Genomic DNA, 21,600 nt, shown 5'->3' on the forward strand with positions numbered 1-21,600 from the left:
CTAATTAATCGGGTGCGCTAACAAGTATGCAATAATCAATGTATATATCATTATTATCATTGATAATATAAACAAATCTATATATAAAATGACAAATGGATTTTCACCCGCCATACGGACGTCTGCGTATGCAGGTTATCTCCGACCAATAATAAATTAAAGTGGACAATCCTTCTCAGTTTCGGCAAGGCTTCATGCTGATAACGTGTTGTAAAATACTAACTATATTATAACAATAGCTGGATTAAATGAAAGGGTTGAAGAGCTGATAAAAGAAGAATGCAAGCAGATGAGAGGAATGTTGTTGTTCGGAGGTGTGTTTTTATTCATCACAAACGAAGCTATTTATAGCCAAAACAAGAGACAAGGAAATTAAATGCAATGTGAAGATTTCCAAGTCTAAGCCTAGCCTTACTATTTAATCTTTGACAATAACAATCAATTTACAACAATATAATAATAATCGAGGAAGTATTCGAAGTTCATAATATGATAGAGGGGGACAGAAAGTTTGTTGAAGAGAAATTTTATCTTCATTTCTTCGAAATTTGACTTAGGAACCTATATAAGGATAATGTTGGAGTTGCTTTAATAACATTATAATTGCATAATGCATAAAAAAACTCTAAAAAATGACCTGTATCTTGCACGAGTTATTATGTTAATTTTATATTAATTTATTATACGTATGAACACTAAAAGTGCTCCAAGCCTCCAAGCAGCAACAAACCACAGAAACCCACCAGGACGTAAATAAGATACACACAGACACGAGATCACCCAGAAATCAGTAATGTATGTAGCATGTAGCTTTCATTAAAATTGAACAAAACTGCCGCCCACAATCTTATATTGGTGTGTGGGATTCAACTAGACCCGACAATTTTGGACACGACACGACTTATACGACACGAAACGATACAAAAATTTAGTATTTATGTTTGCATTTTTAGTACATGACACGAATATACACGAACACGAAAGTACACGGTCGAGATTTAGGGTCGGTTTTGTGTTAAACCTTCGAGTACACGACACGAGACGAAGTATACGACATAAATAAATAATATTATTAAATTTTAATATTTTTTATAAATATATGTAGGATTACAATAAATGTATTTATATTTATTTTTAAAATATTATATGATTTCATTATATTGTCTGAAATTGAGATCTAAATATATACTTTTCATATATTTTATAATTTTTTCACCTAAAAATATTATATTTAATTAATATTAATATAAAATATAATATATATTAATATTCAATTAACACGACAAATACGACACGAAACGAAAATACACGAACACGAATGTACACGAATGTTAAATATGTCAATTTTGTGTTTGACATTCAAAGTAGACGAAACACGAAAATACACATCACGAAAATATATAATACTAACGAGTTGGTTTTTGCTGTACAACTGCATATATGGATCAAAACTATACTCATTCCCGTATGCGAACAAATCATTTACATCTGATACTTGTAATCCAAGGGTAACCTGCCTATGCCATTATCAATTTTCATTTTAAGAGGGGAAGGCAATGGCTCTAGTCCGGTAGTTCATTTACACCACACCTACCGGCCTTCATTGACATCATAACGCATCCAGAATCATAAGTATCATCATAATATTTTATTTTTGTAACTAGATATAAAGTATCTATTATCTAATATAGTAAATCTAGACACAATCTGGATCACCCCTGACAAAACACAAGGAACGGCCTCCCAATCCTCATCCACACCCTAAAGCACCTAATATGAAATTAGTCAACAACCATACAATCTAAATGGTCAGCCTTTTCTTATACTAATCTGTTCACACTTCACACTCCTGATAAAAAGCTTAAAATATAAAAAACTCATCCACTCTATACAAAAAAACAACAAATTTGTACCTATACGCAGCCAAAAAACAAAACACCTGTACGATAATATTCTAAATCTCTAGATACCTCTAAGGACTTGAAGAAGAAGCTTCATTTCTTGGTTCTCTCAGATACCCCAAAAGAGTTTCAGCCTGCAGAATAAAAATTAAACACTATTACAATCAAGCAAATTGCAAAAAACTAGTATCATCAAAAAAATACATCCATTTTTTAACCCAACACTGAGACTTCAGAAATAATCCTCGATTTACATCTTTCTACCACTTCAGTAGTCACTAAATTAGATATAAATCTCTTTGCATTACATACTATAGTCACTAAATTAGATCTAGCAAACTAAAGGTAAAACCCCAAGTCAATGACGCAAAATCTCAAATGTGATAAACCAACAACTAAACCACCAAAAGAGTACACAAGTTCTTTTCAACAGAATTCCTGCGCATAATACAATTTCATAAACGCATTTCTCAAAATTTAACTAATTATCATGTACATCGAGCAACAAATACACATGTAAATACCAATCTAAACAAATATAATGACTAAACTGAATCATGTTCAATACAATACATATATACACAGAAAGTATCAAACAAACAAAAAATGATATGCACACCTTATGCTTAGCTTTAGCAGTACCGGATTGCGAAAACGCAACCAACGGAGGAATCACACCTTCCCTAACCAACAATCCCCTATTCCTCACATTATCACTACACAACTGAAGCAAAGTAAGAAGCGCAAACTCCTTCCCTTTCATCGAACCATCCTCAATCGCTTCCACCAAAGCGGGAATCCCACCTATCTCCACAATCTCACTCCTCCCGCCCTCCGTCCCCGCCAAACTACTCAAAACCACCATTGCCTTCTCCGCCATTCCACTCCCTTGTTCCCCAACCATCTCAACCAACAACTTCACAACACCAGCATTCACCGCCCTCTCCTTGTTCACCTTCACCGCACAAATCTTATACAACACCGTAATCGCATCCTTCTTCCCTCTACTCGTCCCGTTCCTCAACAACGCAACCAAAGGCGGAATCGCTCCACTGCCCCCAACCGACACCTTATTTTCATCTAAATACGACAAATTCAACAACGCACAAGCTGCATTCTGCTTAGACGTATCCGTCCCCGTCTTTAAAACATAAATTAAAGGCTTAATCGCTCCGTGATCAGTAACTAACTTCCTATTCTCCTCTAACAACAACAAATTCAACAACGCGGTCACCGCGTGCTCTTGCGTCCGCGGATCAGTACTCCGTAATAGATGAATCAAAAAAGGCACAGCACCAGACTCCGCAATCAAAGCACGATTATCAGCTCTATTCTTCGCTAGCAACCTCAATTTCGCAGCAGCTGATCGTTTCACCGCAATCGAACACGAATTTAACCCTTCAATACATAAATTCACCGTCGGTAAAAGATCTTCCGGTGAAATACACTCAATAATCTCCGTCGAGAAGCTCTCCCTCTGTAAAAACCCCTGACACGGTTCCGGTTCAGGTTCTCGGGTCGGGTCGGTAAGAGCCGGGGATTTAGGAGCCGGTAACGTGGCAAGACGCTGTAACTCGCCGGAAATATCGCTACTACAAGCGGAGTAATCAGAGAAAGCTTTGGAAAATTCTAGAAAGTCTTGTTCGGAAAACGACAGCGTTTTGGATTGTTGAGTAGCGAGTTCGCCGAGTCGGAGATCGAGAACTGAGTCGGTTAGGTTTTCGGATTGGTATAAAGTGGACCGGATTGTTCTCATGGACCGGCCCAATGGGCGTTGGGTTTTGGAGGAGGATTGCGGTGGTGTGTAGTAATAGGGTCGGGTTGTGTGGAATCGGGTCGGGCGTATTTGTGAATCACCCACTGAAACCATTTTTAGTGTAAGAAGAAATTTATAATTTTGTTGATGAAAATTTATATTTATAGGCTTTTTATGCGTGAGTGAATCAGGGTTGTACTGTTCCCTTTTTTTTTTACATCTCCTATTTGACTTTTATTCATATTTTAATATAATTTGATCGGTTGATTAAAATTATTTTAAAAAAATATTTTTTATAAATAAATATATGTTATATATTTTTATTTGTAAAAAATGGTTTTACAAAATCAAAGTGGTACGTGATTATTAATATGACAGAGGTGGGATGATGTGATATGCGGGGGCGGTAGCTGATTAGTGGTGTGATTTGGCTGTGAAGATATAAGACACTGTCGTTTTGGCGAGGAAAGTGGTGAAGTGATAGTGACTTTTGGGGGTGTATACGGTTTGGTCAACCCGATCAATCCAAACCGAACCGACCCTATTTCGGCTGAACCAAACCGATTTTTTTCAACCCGATATATAGTTGGATTGAAAAAATGTCAACCCGATTTAATTGGGTTGGATATGGTTTTTGATAATTTTAAACCAATCCAACCCAACCCGATTAAAATATATATGTACATGCTAATAAGTTAATCCAAAATTATGTTTAGGTCATTTACATAGATCCATATATTTCTAACTCTAAATGTAACTTATAACCTCCGTGTTCATAGTTCATTTCGTAACAACAATAGATGTTTGATTAGTGTTATATTTTTTGCATTTATGATTCATTCCAATATATAAAGCGTAAGCAATATTATTAGTACTTTTGATGTCGAAAATTAGATGTTTAAAACTATTCAATATGGAGGATTGTAATATTGTTTTGAACTATTTTCAAGTGTTTTAAACTTTAAAATCTTATGTTTTATTATAATTTTTTATATTAATTTTGTATATTTAATAAACCGATCAAACCGATCCAAACCGAAAAATTGGTTTGGGTTACAAACTTAAATAATTTGAGTTGGGTTGAAATTTTAAAAACCCAAATTAATTAGATTGGGTTACTAAATTCTCCCAAGCCGCACAACACAATCACCAACCGACTTTAGTGTGAGGTTTCTGGTCACGACAAACTTATAGGCCCCTGCCCCGTGGTAATAAAGGAAAGGGTCGGGTCGGGTGACAACTAGGCTCTAGCTGTTTTTTTTTTGTTATAATTCTTTTTGTATTTTTAGTTGATTTTGGTAATTGGTACTTGAAGTGATATGATATTAGACGTTGATTTTGTTGATTCAACGGTCGAGGATTGATGTGGGGAGCTGTCTAATGAGAGAATTGATCCCAGTATAACCACGGATGGCACACGTACTTTCTGGCATGAAAAGCCGTGCTGTTGCTGTTGCACAAATTTGTACTTCCCGATTCTTTATATTCGGTGACAGGTCTCGTAAAATATAGTTAAATAAATAATTTTAAATATATTTTTATAAAATAAATATATAATGTTTAAATTTTTATTAAAATAATTCTAAAAATAAAATATAGAACTATATTTTATAGTAGTAAAAATTTAGTAGAAGGGAAATAGTATTATTAAAGCAATTAGAATGCATAAGTATAGTTGGTATTATAATTATAATAGAAGATCAATTCTAAAAATTTTACTTATGTATATATAGTTATACGTGGTAGAAATGACTAGTCATTTTAATTTTAATATTGGACTTGCCTAAGAATATGTTCACTGCAGATATTAATATGATTGAGCACCAAAGGTCCTAAAATAACATCATTACAATGATTGCTTCTATATTTTTATTCCAAATTTTATCAACTCCCTAATTACCTCACTATTTTAAATACAAAATTAATTTTTCTAGCTAATTTTTTATTTTTTTTATATTATAAAATTATAAAATTGGTTATTTTAGCACAAATTATAAAATTGGTTATTTTAGTACAAGATATAAAACAGAATTGAAATAATAAATTTTAATTTTAATTTTATAACATATATAGTAATAGAACAAGATATAGCACAACCTACTCTAATGAACGATACGATGTTCATGGGAAATATTACTCCTCTTAACTTGTATTTGGAGAAATTTACCCCCGAGTTCATATTTTGGTGATGAAAACGAGAGATTAGTCTCCTTTAAACTTACATCACGAAACTGACAATTGTAAACAAATTTTTTTTAGGGTGCTCATGAACGCATATTAACAATTTAAATTTGTAATACGAAAATTTTCGCTAATTAAATAGAATCAGCTCATAAAATTGAGTGTGTGCCGAGAAAAACCCTAAATCCAAAAATATGCCTATAATAATGTGTTATTTCTATACATTATAATTTGGCTAGAAATTTTTGATACAAAATTTTAACGTTATAATGGTTGACTAAGAATTATTAATTAGATTGTGTTTGTAATTTCTCGTACATGCTTAATGGCACACAACTTGTTTTGTTTTCAAGTGCAAATTTAAAAACATGGTGTTTTGTCTGTGTTTAGTGGATTTATAATCTTAACTATAATTTAATAGAAACCCCAAAGTTAAATTACTCTTTGCGGCTCCCAAACCATTTTAGACATGCACTAATACTTAAATCAGGATTAAATGACTTAAATTATTATTTTGAGTGTTATATTGTCGTTTACTTATCTGTGCTCGCCAATGCAACTAGAATGATTGGCTATCAAATTGTGTTAAAAATTGACTAACTGGAGCTAGACTGTTTCTTGGTAGTATTATATAAAATTGTGATGTTGATTGTTATTGGTGGAAATTTTCAGATGTCAATATAAGAACAAAGACGATGATTACTAAGCTTTTTTAAAAAAAAATAGATGTCGTAACTGTTCTACGAGGCGTTGGAACTGTGGGATAATCATGAAATAAACATTCAATGTATAAATACATTTTCTGTTTAATTTTTATTTATCGATCTAAATCTCAACATTTAAACTGTCAAGTCTGATTTTTTCATAGGCTTCAATAATAGTATACATTTTTTTCAGAAAAAAGGCAATTTTTAATGTTCTAATTTAAGAGACTATGAGAAGTGTCCGACGAAAGTGTACCAAGTGCAATGAAAGTGTAATCAAGTCATCATTTTATACTTGCGTCAACAATATCAGCAAGACAGAAACTAGAAACTAGAGAGAGAAAAGGTAGCCTTGCTTATTCTGATTCATATAAAAAAGATAAAAAAACAAATCTTAAAATCTTCCCACTTCTCCTGAGTTTTTTAAAAAAGGAAAACAAGTGTGAGAGAAATAAAGTAATTTTACTTTCATTTATAAGTATGCTCCCTGGTTTTAAAAATGCACGAAAGCTGAGTGTTGATAGTTTCACTTACTAACAGACAAAGACACGAATTTGCACAAATAATGTAAAGGGGGATGTAAAAGAAAGTGGTTTATGTGGATTGGAATGGTGTACATGGCCTATGTGAATGCAAGTCAAAAGAAAATGGGAAGGAGGCCGCAAGAAATGCTTTAGAGGACTTCACAATTACAAGATAAAATACATTTAAAAACATCTGTCATGTATAGTATTTAACTTCCACTAAGCTAGTTTTATCTTTAATCAACATTCTTTCACGATGTCCTACCCTTGCAAATGTCAATCTCAAAATACACAGCAAAATCAGGAAAACATTTTACAACTGATTGGAGATGAGAAACCAAAGTATAAGTTCCATATTATCTTGGACTATGAGACTGTGATCTGTTTATAACCTGTAGATAAACATTTTATAACTGATCTGCACATATTATCCAGATCAATTTTTGGGTTCAAGACTAGCAATTTCTCTAACGACTTGTGCCTTGTCTGCCTCAAACTGTTCATCCTCTGAGAAAAAAAAGTAGTAGTAGTTAATAAGCAGCAAAATTACAAATACAATTGCCCTCTTAGTTCCATCCTTTTAGTATTGTATTCTCAATAATTAAAGAAAAAGAAGCAATTCCACACTAGCATAGACATATTAGATGCAACCCCAAGAGAGAGAATTTAACGAAAAGGACGACTTTCTTAGAAATACTAAAACTTTCTTTAGAAATACGAAAACTTTCCCACCTTTATCCAGCTTAAAATCTGCAAAGAGTCGCAGAAGCTTGCTTCTGTTTGCAATCAGTATGGTAACGATGTCTGGCGGCTTATTCTGATTAGCCGCAAACAACTGCAGGTTGAAACATAGCAAGTACAGTGAGCAGTCGAACAAGAACAGCAACCGTATAGAAAAAAGGAAGCACTCATATACTCACATGCCAAATTCTTACATAGAAATTGAATTAAAAATGAGAAAAAATGCATAGATATATAAAATTGAATTAAAAATGAGTTAATAGCATAATATAAAACTTCTCCACAATACATAGATATATATTCTTACATAGTGATGTTGGCAATTAGATACTAATCATGTAGCTGGTTATAATTTTTTTGATGATAAAAATTCTTCTTAAATATTTTGATTATGTTTATCTACTTACCATTGGTGCTTTTATTTAAAAAAACCAGTCATTAGTCAGAAATAATGTCTACCGCTACCGTCAGCAGGTACTTAATTACGATTGTTTAATTTACACACTTCATTCTATTTTTTCTTTTAGGTCAAATCTTTAATGAATATATGATATGATATTTTACTTATTTACTTTAGAGCAGTGTTATAAATTTTAATGCCTGTATTGTTGCCCAAGCAGAGGAGACACACACACACGAAGGTGTAAATTTGGTATATATTTATAGAATTCCTTGTTTGATGATTTATATCATGACCTCCCTTGACTTGAGGCCTTTATGCTCAATAAACAAGAATTTTATAATACAATATCACTGATATTTAAATTATCCAAGTAGTGCATTTCATCCCTCCCTAACTTGCTTAACTTTCATTATAAAGAGTAGACATATATACAAAGTACCTTGAAGACATGAAATGCTTCTATCTGAATGCTCTTGCTTGATTCCTGCAAAAGATTGTACCAACAATTAGCTAATATAGTTTGGAAAAATATTTTGTGAGCATAGTTCTTTCTGTCTAAAGTTTCGTGCAAAATATCACGAGGAAGCTTAAATCATCCTCACAGATGTAACAGGTAACAGCATTATACTTTTGATTTTAAAATTAGTGTATCAACACATCTTCCCCTCTAGATAGCTTTAACCCACTATATATTAAGACAAGGGGAACTGGGATGGGTTCACACATGAATCAAATTATCAGGAAGAGATCATTACTCTGAGCAGGTTCATCAGTATCCTCAGATTTTCCCTTGAACTAACATATTTGGTCATAGTAGCAGAATTTGAGCGATCCAATAACATATCACCCAACAGCTGTCAAATGAAACAATATTAAGAAAATAAAGATGCTATGTCATAATTCATATATGCCACTGAGCAAATTCTCCCAAATATCCTAAAAAATTGGCATAGAGCTGGAAAAAGCACTAGTCCGTTGATTGATATATTAATTCTACACTATAGTTTATAGGAAAATTTATACTAGGCTACTTGTCCATTTATAGAAAAGGGGTGTGCAAAGATAGGAAATTTTTATTATATCCATTATCCAATCACAAATTATATCATTTGTGCTGCTTCCTAAATAGGATTTAAGAACATTAAGATTCTGCATATGAAAGAAAGAGGATACATCTCATAATGTGGGTAAAGATAGATTTTATACATAACCGACTTGCAAAGTATTCATAATTTATATGCTGTTCTCTATATCAATAAATCCATACTAAAAGTAGATAACATGTAGAGATTTATTGGAAAGTAATAATAGCAAGTCAAATAGGTCACATTCATATAAATGGTGAAAGGACTGTCATAAAAAGAATATGGAACTCCTTATCACATACCTTGATAGCTTGACGTCTGGTAATGTAATTGGCAGATTCTAACAGCTTCGAGTTGTACTCTGCAAAAAACTAAAAGTAGAATTTCGTGGAGATTATTATTATTACCATGGAGGCCATATAAAAAAATTAAATAATTGTGCTTAACCACTAAATACATGAATATCAGGTAGAATAACCCGTTCTAATCCTTAAAACGGCATTATATGTGTGTCCGCCAGTGGCCATGTGTAGTATTTTATTTTACTCGCATATCAAAGAGATTGAGAATAGTATCCACATTATCGTCACTTGTTATTGTTAAGGTGTAACCTGAGTAGAGATAAGGTACGTAGCACCTTGACCAAACAGGCGAGACCAAACTAAGACCAAACTGGACACAAACAAGTCACAAAAAGAAATATAAAGATAAGGTCCTCGATAGATCTGACTAAAGAGATAAGAACCCCCAATAGTATATACCTAAACAACAATTCCGTCATTCGGGAGATCTGACTACAGAGATAAGAACCTCAAATAGTAAACACCCTAAAGTCCTAAACAGTGATGTTCAAGACCAACAATAATATTTTCTTCTTCTCTGACTGACCAAATCAGAGCTTCACAATAGATGGCAACATAACAATCACAAATTGACACTCACAGCGCACTGTTGATGCAGGACAGAATTGTAGAAAGATCGATTTATTAAGCAAGATCGATAATAAGAGAACAAGCGATTAATTATACGATTCCCAAGAATAATTAATCAATATTATTCCCAAGAAAGTGTATAATCAAAGCTAAGTAATATGTGGGGGTTTACAATGCTTATATAGGGAACAGAAACCCTAACAAAATAACCTCGACCAAGGCCCATAAACAATTGGGCTTTATTATAAATAAAATACTTAACTAATATACTCTTATCCCCACATGTAAAACATATAAATAAAATATAATATTTATCCTTACACTAAATACATATAAACTACTTAATAACATATATATTAGTTCTTTATTCTCGTTTCTCATCAACTGTCTTAATGTGTCCCCTCCTCTCAGCAACTTCACAGCTTCTCATATAAAATGAACCAGGTTAAAATATTTTTGTTCTGCACTACTAATTTTATGTATTTTTTCCACAAAAAATTATATTGGAATATGTTACACACCTTTCAGGTGGTTTACCATTTTTTTCTATTTCATCAGTTATTTTAGAATGTATGTAGTGTAACCATCTAATCAATCTAATGGACTCCTAGGAGGTGACTTCTCATCTAACCTATGTGTCCAGGGCCTCCACTAAGCTTGTTGTTTCACCTAGACAACCTAGATTAAATGTATAAGGTTCAGCATGAGTCAGAATACTTGGCGAAAAGAACTTCCATATAAGGATAAACTTATAAAGAATAATGCAGTACAAAAAGAACATGATGCAAAATGTTCTTTTTAGCACCTAAAGGCGCGGAGCACGGAATTAATATATTAATATGTTTTCATTTAGAAATAAATTAATTTTATGTTATTATATAGAAATAAAGTTAATGGTAACTTTATAAAGTTATATTTTATTAGATACATAGATTATTAGGAATATTCAAGATTATTTGGTTGAAAAATAAAAGAAGTTGTTTCCTTGTTATAAGATTTCTCTCCTATTAGGGTTTTAATACTCCTCTGTTTAGGGAGTTGTAATCTTTAATTTCGGAAAGACTTTCATTATTCAAATTGAGATTGTTTCTTAGAATGGGTTGTGAATTGCGATCAATGGAAATTTCTCCTTTGGGGTTGAAAAAATCTCCAGGCCAGTGATTCTTCTACGGTTGGATCACCTTGGGGGTATGAGATATCTTGTTCTTAATCCACCTGATTTTGTACCTCATTACTACTAATACTTTAAACTATTCACTAATCAAGTTCAAAACATACATGAAAACTACAACTTGAACACAGACACACCAATAGAGCTTCACAAGTCTAAATCTTGTACCCAACATCTCCTCTATGTAGTGGAAGAACATACATCACCGCCTCCAGCTACTCTTATTTCATAAATAAAGATACATTATTCTGCATAAGTTTGAGATCAAAGTTGATGGCTACAATGACAGATTAGTCGGAATAATACACATATGATTCCGTCTACCATTTATACACGGTATTAAATGCATGTATAATGCCGGGAGAGAGACAGTTCCTTATCGATTTAGCAATCTAGGTTTCATTAAACTGGTCTGGCAATAAAGAGAGTAAAGGGTGCATCTGTCTCAATAGTTCGTCGCCCGCGATAGGGGAAATGTCTCCTGTTTCCGCGATTACCACCCAGTTTATAACTTTGCATACACTTCTGTTTCTAGCACTTTTAGACTTATACTAATTTTCCGACTAAAAATAAATTTCAGTAGCGCTGTAAACTAGAAACTCCATTTAATAGCCTGCATTTAAAAAAAAAATCTCTATCTTAATGGGGGCATATGGAGTAATAGCTTGGTGGTTTATTAATTCAAATATTACTTGGGACTGATTTCAATTTAGAAAACATTGCAAATTGCGAAAAGGTAAGTTTGTGCAATTTCTTCAATCTTAATAATGATTAATGAGTACAACTACAAAACTTCATATTTAAAGATTTTTACACGCTTGTTTGTAGAAATAATTTACTTTACTTTTAGCTTATGTACTAGATCATGACTATTGACTACACAGGTCGGGGGAAATTTCCCAGTAAAAGGACATGTAATGGTCATCTCTACATACAAAAAAACAACTGTTTTCCAAATGATATACTACACGAAAACATCACTTACCCAATCATAGTTCTTGGAAAGAAATTCAGCTACAGTCGATTTATGCCTCGTGCAAAGCTCCTGAAACAATCATTTTACAACAAAATTATGTAGGGCAAAAGGCACAATAACAAAACCAGTCAAAACAACCACCAATCACACATAAACCAATTCATTACATTATAGATACATCGTAAAGAACTACAATATACAGATAATAAGATTCCATTGTAACTGTAGAATTCAAAGAGATGTAATAGGTTTCAACTGCAAAAACAAAGCAGAACCCAAGAAGTCAATATTGGGGAGGGAGTACCAGGTCATTTCCGCATCACACTTTTATTTTAAAAGGACTGAGTCAGTGTTTCAATATATTTAAAAAAACAAAAAAGTTAATAAGTCTGTTATTTGATTACTTGATGGAGGTAGTCACAGCTTTCCACCAGTCAATAAACCGGTACAAAAAGACATTAGAATCCAACCTGATCATGTCCGTACAAGAACAAGGTTAATGTTTCACCGGACATGGTGCAAAGGATAGGTAATCTTGCTCTCAAAGTACATGGAATTTGCATAAACATGTTTTTGCATAAATTTTAGTTAAAATACAAAACCCACAAGACGTGCCTTTTTCTCTTTAGTATATATAGTACAGGCAGGCAGTTGCTGATATATTATTTTGTTATGCAAGCAATTTGACGAAAAAAATTGTACTAAAACCAATAAACAAATAATGGCAATCAACTTATGTGGCATGTTAATTGTAGAATTAAAAATTACCAAGAAGACTCAACGAGAAAGGGTATACAAGGTATAAAAAGTGTAGGAAAAGCTAAAGATATTACAATTCATGTACATTTCCTTTTCGTCACAACCACATGATCAACTTTTATTGTGTGTAAATTTGTAATAAATAATGGACGGAAAGATTCGTGTCAAGTAGACATAAAAAAGCAGCTTACAAAAGCAACTCCATACATATAATAATTTTGTTATCAATAACTGAAGTAAAGCTCACTCAACCTTAAAAGTTGCGGCAGCATCAGCAGCTATATCAAAATTTGGAAGTTGTATGATATCGAAGAATTTCTTCATATGCTCTGATTCCAAGACATACCTGTAAGTATACCAAGGCCATTAAAAAGATAAACTAATAAATTTAACATCCATACCACAAGATTTTTAGCAGAAATTTGCGTTCAATGCTAATGCATCCCAATTATGAGATATATGCACTTCAATAATTACTATTTACATTCCAAAATGGCAATCTATCCTTAAACAAATCATCACAAAATATCCACAGGGCTTTAATCAAATAAGATCCAGAAAAGCAAAGAAATTTGAAAAGCCTCATAGACTCACCTCGCAACAACCTGATGGCGTATGCATTCCCTTAGCATTGCACCATAGTGTAAAGCCATGTCGGGGTTTTCATAACTGAATGAAGAGCATAATTTAGAATTCATTGAATTTACACACAAGGGTAATTAATCAATTTGATCGCACCCTAAGAACACCACTCCTACTTAGCTGAGATTTATAACAGAAGAAGGAAACAAATATCTAGCACGTAGAATACTTTACAAACCGTATCAAAGCATCCACCACAGTAAAGATTAACAAGGCTTTAAAGGTATACTTATGGCACTCACATAATTGATCAGTGGAAATAAGTACATCAAATATAACTTATTTCCATATTAACTAACCATTTTGTTTTTAGGAAATAGGATACAAACTGTTATATAAAGCTAATTTTGTAAACTCCTTAAATCACTCATTAAACACTCCCAATTTGAAATGACTTGGGGAAACATTTTGTCATATCCTAATCAACACTCAACCAATTGACCAGAGTAAATTTGCAACTGAAGCCCCTCTGATAATATCTTACCCTGCTATCAGTATATCCATAAGATCAATATTTGCTTCTAAATAATCACAAGCAATTAGCTTCGACTGAACTTGCTGCCTTTGCAGATTTGCAACAACCTGGGTGGCATCTTTGCGAGCCTGAAAAGGATAATCATCACGATATAACATCATATAAAAAGATGAGTGACAAAAGCCTATGATAAAAATGTTTAAATGTGAGGGAAGAGATCAGAAGAAATTTTCATGAAAGAAAAAGAGTAAAAGTTAACAATCAGGTCAAAGAAATCTTATATGACAGAAGACAGTTTTCAACATTTACCTCCAAGTTTAATTTTGGAAGACATACGATCAACAAACGAAGTGTATTTTCCCTAAAAAATTCTTGAGTCAACTGTGCACAAGCCTCCGGGACAGGCTCAGCCTCACTATTCCCATATAGAATCACCTTTAACTCTCGAAGAAGCTTACTTAACTCATTCATCTGTTAATGGAACAGAAAATACGGCATTGTTTAAACAGTAATTGTTAAATAAGCATGAAAATTTATCAAGCAGTTAACAATAAAATAATATTGCTTCGAACAAAAGTGACTAGGGAAATGCTTTGAAACACATCTGTTAATGGAACAGAAAATACGGCATTGTTTAAACAGTATTTACTAAAGCATGAAAATTTATCAAGCGGTTAACAATAAAATAATATTGCTTCGAACAAAAGCGACTAGGGCAATGCTTTAAAACTCATGTGTTACAGCTTCTTTCTAGTTTTAATGTGTATGCCCGCAAACTACCTGGGAATTGGGAAAATTGGGAGAATCATAAGAGATATGATTCAACCAAACATTTTAAAGAAATAAGCAGACCGAAAACAAAGGTAAATAATTAAAATGAAGCGATTCAAAATATTGTGATGCCAACGGGACTCAAAATAGAAAAACTAAAACTAAAACATAACAGGTTAGTCAAACACTAATTATTTGAAATATGTACACACGATTAAGAAATAATTAGTTGTTCTAAAAATCATCAAGCCTCAGGTTTCACAAAAAAATTACAATTTCCTTTTTCTAAATTAGGAGCTCATATGGGTGACATTTCGAAACAGTGGAGTGTGCAGTGAAGTGTCAATTAACCATTTCATTCTCATAATTTGGAAGTACTCGATAAAAATCAATTTCTTTTACTCCCATTATAGGTAGTAAAACGTAAGCATTTCCCCCCCCAAACAATCTCGTCATCACTACATTTAAATCAGCCAATTGCAACAACTTCACCGCCATACCGAAACATTTATCACAGCTTCTAAATCATCTAAATTCCAAAAATAACCACCACATTCAACTCACTACTGACCAGTAAAACACTTACCAAAAAGCGTTAAAAACCAAAACACAGCCAATCAATTACTTCAAAACCCAAATTTTCCATAATCAAAACAATTTCACATGCATTAAATCAAAACAGAATTCGTCAAAACCATATCTTTCCACTCAATTACGATCACTCACACCAAACCACAACTAAAAAAACACATTTCCAAACACAACCACTTCAACCACACTAATTCAACCAAAAACCAACAAGCAAACACTCAATTACATCTCAAAAATTCATGAAAACCACATCTTTCCACTAAAAACACAATCTTTCCCCCAAAAAACACTTAAATCACACAAATTAAGCCAACAACCAACACAAAAACATGAAAAGGAGCGAAATAATCCATAAAAACCGCATCTTTCAACAAAAAACACAATCCTGACCCCAAAAACCACTTGAACCACATCAATTAAGCTAAAAACAAGCATAAAAACACGAAAAGGAGAAAAATTGAATACCTTTTCGTCGCGTTTGCTAATGCGAACCTCAGAAGCGGGGCGATCAGCGAAGATGAGGAGATCGCGAGTCTGACGAACAATATCAACGGGAGTTTTGGGCTTAGACTTGAAAAGGCCTTTCATTTTGGTGGTCGCCGACGAGAATCTCGCAACTCGTGGCGACTCGGTTAGGGTTAGGCCGGATAAACAGATTCCTATCTCTTTCGATCTCTCTCTATCTCTATCTCTATCTCTCTCCCCCTCCGTTTGTTATTCAGTGGATTATAGATACAGAAAATGTGTGTATATTATGTGAGTGTAGTTTATATATTTTTTATTATTGATTTTTGGTGATTTTAGTTCTTTTTACCGAATAGGGATATACTGTACGTGGATATATGCCACTTTTTGGGATGGGGAGATTTTTCTTTGTTTTAGAGAGTAAGAAGATTCATAAGCAATATTGGATGAAGATCGGGGTCAAAGAGGAAAGTTACGCGACTTGCAACAATTTTAGATTGTATTTGATAACGTGAATTTTTATATTAGAATTTAATTTTTATAATTAAATTTTGAAATTTTGAAATTATTTATTTTATTTGAAAAGGGTTTGAAATTTTCTAAACACTATCGATAACAAGTAACAATTAAGGTCGTACAAATCGGAACTCCGGTAGACTTAATTTTGTTCTAAAAAATAGTAGACAATTAAGGTCGTACAATTAAGGTCGTACAATTCGGAATTTGGAAAGTATTCGGAGTGAGGAGTCGAAGAACAAATCGGCTACAACTTTTTAAATTAATGTACATATATATAATTGATTTAGCTCAAATTTTATTATAAATAAATGATGAAATCTTGAAACTTAATAATATATATCATTTTTTGTAATATATGTCCATTTTCTTTTTAAATTATGTTATTAAAATCAAAGTTCTGAGATAAAAAATTATTTTTGACCTTAAAAGGAAAGTCAACCCCCGAATTTGACGTCGGGTCCTCCCAAGCCAAGTTTTTACCATTTTTTACAAAAAAAAAAAATTAAGCCCCATTACTCGAAAATATGATCAGGTTAAGATTTGAAAACTAGTACTTAAACATTTAATAACGACTCGCGTATTTTTGTATTATTTAAATATGTAATTATGCAATTATTAAATAAATAAAATATGTGTATAGCTTCTATCAGCTATGTGTTGCTTTATTATTATCTATGTGTAATTTATGGTGTACCGAGTTGTTCGCGTAATTTATTATTGAGTTGTACTGAATTTTTTTCACTTTTAAAAGTGGATTCAATGCAAATTTATTTGCATAAATATTTGGAATGTCTCTAAAATTGTTTTTATGGTTTTATAATTACAATAATTATTTCTGGGATTTTATAAAATTTAGAAATCAATATTTCATCAATTATTTAGCCCTGTATGATTTTCTGATTGGATTTTATTTACAAAATCCATATTTAATTCTAGAATCCTTCAAAAATTACGAAACTCATATTTGATTAAGTTTGGATCATTCTGAGAATTTTAAAATTATTTTGGGATTAATTTCATCCGTGCGCCGATTCGTTTAATTGTTAAAAGCGGGTGTAAATTGTGTTTCGGAAATTGTTTTAAAATTACGAAATTTATGTTTCTATTAACTTCGGGATATTTATAAAATTTTAAGATTGTTTTCATAATTTTCTAAAACTATTTTAAGTGCACCTCGGTTCGTATATGTCGAAACGCGGAATAAAAACAAGGCTTGTAGGCTGTAAAAAGGACACGTGTCTCTCCCCTGTCAATTGCAAAACATGTGTCAGCTGTTTAGTTTATTAATAAATTAATAAAAAAAATAAATCACAACACAAAAACACAGGGTAGACACATATATGCATTCAGGTAAGGGGGGCTGAATCGAACGGATTTGGGATCATTTTTTCCCATTTTCCTGTTATTCTTCCCCGTTATTTTCCCCCGTGGTTCTTCCCTGCTTTCCCGGATTCTGGTAAGTTGCCTTTCAGCCGCCTTTCTTTTTCCGGCCATCTCTGGTCGCGATTGTGCTCCGTTGGTTTGTTGGTTCATGTATACATACATAAACGTGTGTATATATGGGGGTCTGTGAGGTTATCATTGTTATTTCCGTTTTGCTTCTTGGTTTCCCGATCTCTGTTATTTTCCGGCCGCGCTTTTTATTTCAGTTGTGTGGTGTTGCTATGCGCGTGTGGTGCGTGCTGTTTCGATTAAAATAAGAATTTTTATTAATTCTTTTATTTGATTTTCTGCAGGAATTATATGAGTATTGTTCGTGAAATAAAAATATAATTTTCGTGTGGGAATTATTTAATCGGTGAAATACGCGTTGGAAACCCGAAATTAATCGGGTACCCGCGAATTTTATCGCCGTCGGCGACGCCGGTGGACTGCGATGAATTAATTCTGAGTCCTATAATTATAAAATAATATTTAATATTTAATTCGTACAATTATTTTCGGAATGTAAATAGTCGGATATAATTGTTAAGGTCCGAATTAAAATTGAGAATTCGCGTAGTCGACTTGTGATTGATTAATTGTGATTGTGGGTTTGTGAATTGTGATTGTTGGTTGTGATTGACTTGGTTGATTGACGTTGAATTGTTTCGACGGGATAGTTCGATAAACAAAGGAAGTGCTGCCCGATTTCCGGGAAATCGAACTACGAAAATACGGGAGCGTATCCGGTGATTATCGGGATGTCGAGCGACTATATAGATACATATGTATCTTGTACAAAACTTGATTGTACGATGTGATGAAATATTTTTCCAAAACCAATAACCCTAATTTTATAAAATGACGAGTATACGTATTTTCTAGAAATGAACACCGAACTGATTTCGAGAATGTGAACCTTAATTGTTGCGTGTTTTATTATAATAGGTATAATAACGAGTCGGGATTTGATATTGTATGGGTAGGTTGTTAGCGAGGATATGTCAAGCATACCTAGGCGTCTAATATAGAGTATTTCGACTTTGTAGGTTTGTTAGGTCACACACACTGTAGAGGGGGGTGAATACAGTGTATAACACAATCAAATTGAATTCTAATAACACAAGTAACAGAAAACATACTTTATTCAAAGCAATAAACTCTGTTACAGTATGGAATTGTCCTCTCTCAGTGATGAACAAATATCACGAGAGCTGTTAGGGTTACAATGAATAATATTCTCGATAATGATAACACTTATAGTGTAAACCCTATGTCTGTGTTTATATACTACACAGTTACAAGATAATCGCTAATTGATATGGAATATAATTCTGCTTCCTAAAATATATCAATCAGATATCGTTTCTTCCAAGTATTCTATTCTTAATAGAATTCATTCTTCATGAATATCTCTTCTTACATTTGTCTCGGTCTTCTCTTCCTTTAATCAGCCGCCTTCCTTATCTGAACGTTTCCTTTAAATCCTGATATTATCTTCTGATAAATATCTCCTGAACCTTAAGTACTGATGACTTAAGTTCTGACTTCAGTATAAGTGATGATTTCAGTTAAGTACTGATTTGTCCTGTTTAAGTAAGATCCGAAAACTAAACATAAATCATATTAGTCATGACATTATCAAATATATCTAACAATCTCCCCCAACTTGTAAATTAGCATAATATACAAGTTTAACAGATATTTGATGATGTCAAAAACATTAAGTACAAATGCATGAGAATTTGACTAGATAACTACAACTTACAGTCCTTAAAGCTTTACCAACTTCAACTTCTGATAACAACTTCAGTTTGTATAGATATCAGAATTTGAGCAGTTGTAAATCTTGACTTGGCTTCACCTTCTGATCTCTCTGATGTCAGGAGTTGTTCTGAGATAGTTCTTTAACAAACATCTCTCAGCATATCTGAGTTCATCAATCATCCTCCTTTTAGCATCTTTAAGCTCTGCAGAATCTTCACCAGTTTGGAAGATAGCAGCCCTGAGTTCATTAATTCTAGCTTTCCTTATAACCTGAACCAGTCTGATCAAATATGCCTTGTCAGACTCAAGATTGAATTCTACAGCCTTGTAACCCAGAAAGGTAGTTATAATCTTAGCAGAGTTAGGCTTCATCTCAACAATATCACCCTTGTGATCTCTGTACTTTGGAAGATATGTGCTGTCAGATTTTACAGAATAAAGCTTTTTCTGTCTCTGAATTTGAGTCTTCAAATAGTTTGCAACACTTTTTGTTATTCTGTCATTCACTTGAAGTAAAAATAAAACATGTTCCAATTCTTCAAAATACTTCAGTGGAATAGCATTTTCCCTTATATGGTAAACCCTACCATCTGTCATGAAGTACATCAAGATGTGTTCTTTCAAGTAGGTATGGTAAACCATCTGTACAGATTATAGTTGATTCAATCTTTCAGGAGTTGCTCCAATACCTGGTTCACTTAAGGAAGTTGGATCATTGGTTGTGTTATATACTCTTCTTTCATCAGCACTACCCAATCCATATTTATCTCTTGCTTCCTTTCCAGTAACCACTCTTGCTTCAAAACCACTTGATGCAGTCTTCAAAGGTTGAGTCTGTTTGGCTTTGGTGAATCCTGGTAGGAGTATCTTTGAAGGTTTAACATGAGCAATGTCAGAGGTTTCCTTTTCCTTATCTTCTGATATCAAGTCAACTTGAGCTATGTCAGAGGTTACTTGCTTCTTTGTAATATCAGAACTAACTATCTCTTGACTCTGAACAACTTGAGCCATGTCAGAGGTTGTCTTAGAAATTTTCCTTGAAGTCAGAGTAAGATCAGCATCTTCAACAGTAATTTCTTCATCCACGGGAGGCACATAAACCTTTATAGGTTCACCAACTTTTTCTTTGCCTTTGGACCTTGGATCTATCTGCAATTGTGATTTAGCCTTGGTTGTCTCAATATTTGTCATTTCTCTTATCACAATGCCTTTGGCCTTAGGAAGTTTCTTTTTACCAACAGAAGCTTCAGATTTAGAATTGACTTTTTCTGACTTAAGTCTAGCTTCTTCTTCCATCAGACTCTCAAAGTCCATTCCTGGATTTTCCTTCAGAAATAACTCTCTTGATATTTCTTCATCAAGATCCAAAAGTTCATCATAACTTATTCTTTTACTAGTATCAGAAGTAATTCTTTTTCCAGTATCAGAACTTGTTCTATGACTTGTAGCTTCAGCTCTTCTTGATGAGAAACCACTACCTTGACCATGACCTCCACCCATTCCAGAGTTTTCCTGGTCATCTTTTTCATCATCCTTCCCCCTTAGTGTCTTAATAGTTTTGTATTTGGACTTAATTACTTTCTCCCCCTTTTTAGCATCAACAGGTAAGAGAAGAGAGACAAGCAATTCCACTGAGGATTGGATTTCATTGAGTTGAGATTGCTGAGAAGCTTGATTTTTCAAAATTTCATCAATCTGAGACTGTTGCTTCTCTTGGGTCTTCTCAATGTAAGCAACTCTGTCAAAGGTAGGTTTGAAAAAGTTTTTCTTGTCCAGCTTGACAAGTGTATCTTGCTGCATTAAGAGTTCTTGAAC

The 21,600-nt window shown here is 33.2% G+C and overlaps 2 protein-coding genes across 2 annotated transcripts; both read right to left on the reverse strand.

The window, feature by feature from the left end:
* Positions 1-1,795: 1,795 nt before the first annotated feature.
* LOC141677827 (uncharacterized) lies at positions 1,796-3,793 on the reverse strand. Its single transcript, XM_074483903.1, has 2 exons — positions 2,521-3,793; positions 1,796-2,035 (listed from the first exon to the last, which is right to left on the reverse strand). The coding sequence occupies exons 1-2, from the start codon at positions 3,769-3,771 to the stop codon at positions 1,973-1,975; spliced, it is 1,314 nt and encodes a 437-aa protein (XP_074340004.1). The 5' UTR covers positions 3,772-3,793; the 3' UTR covers positions 1,796-1,972.
* Positions 3,794-7,211: 3,418 nt separating this feature from the next.
* Positions 7,212-16,380, reverse strand: LOC141677775 (putative MO25-like protein At5g47540). Its single transcript, XM_074483840.1, has 11 exons — positions 16,078-16,380; positions 14,560-14,721; positions 14,260-14,378; positions 13,728-13,802; positions 13,386-13,479; positions 12,384-12,443; positions 9,598-9,666; positions 8,966-9,064; positions 8,650-8,694; positions 7,799-7,901; positions 7,212-7,573 (listed from the first exon to the last, which is right to left on the reverse strand). The coding sequence occupies exons 1-11, from the start codon at positions 16,198-16,200 to the stop codon at positions 7,503-7,505; spliced, it is 1,020 nt and encodes a 339-aa protein (XP_074339941.1). The 5' UTR covers positions 16,201-16,380; the 3' UTR covers positions 7,212-7,502.
* Between the last annotated feature and the right edge of the window lie 5,220 nt (positions 16,381-21,600).

Source organism: Apium graveolens, chromosome 8, assembly GCF_009905375.1.
Source record: "Apium graveolens cultivar Ventura chromosome 8, ASM990537v1, whole genome shotgun sequence".
In the NCBI taxonomy this organism is placed as follows: domain Eukaryota; kingdom Viridiplantae; phylum Streptophyta; class Magnoliopsida; order Apiales; family Apiaceae; genus Apium; species Apium graveolens.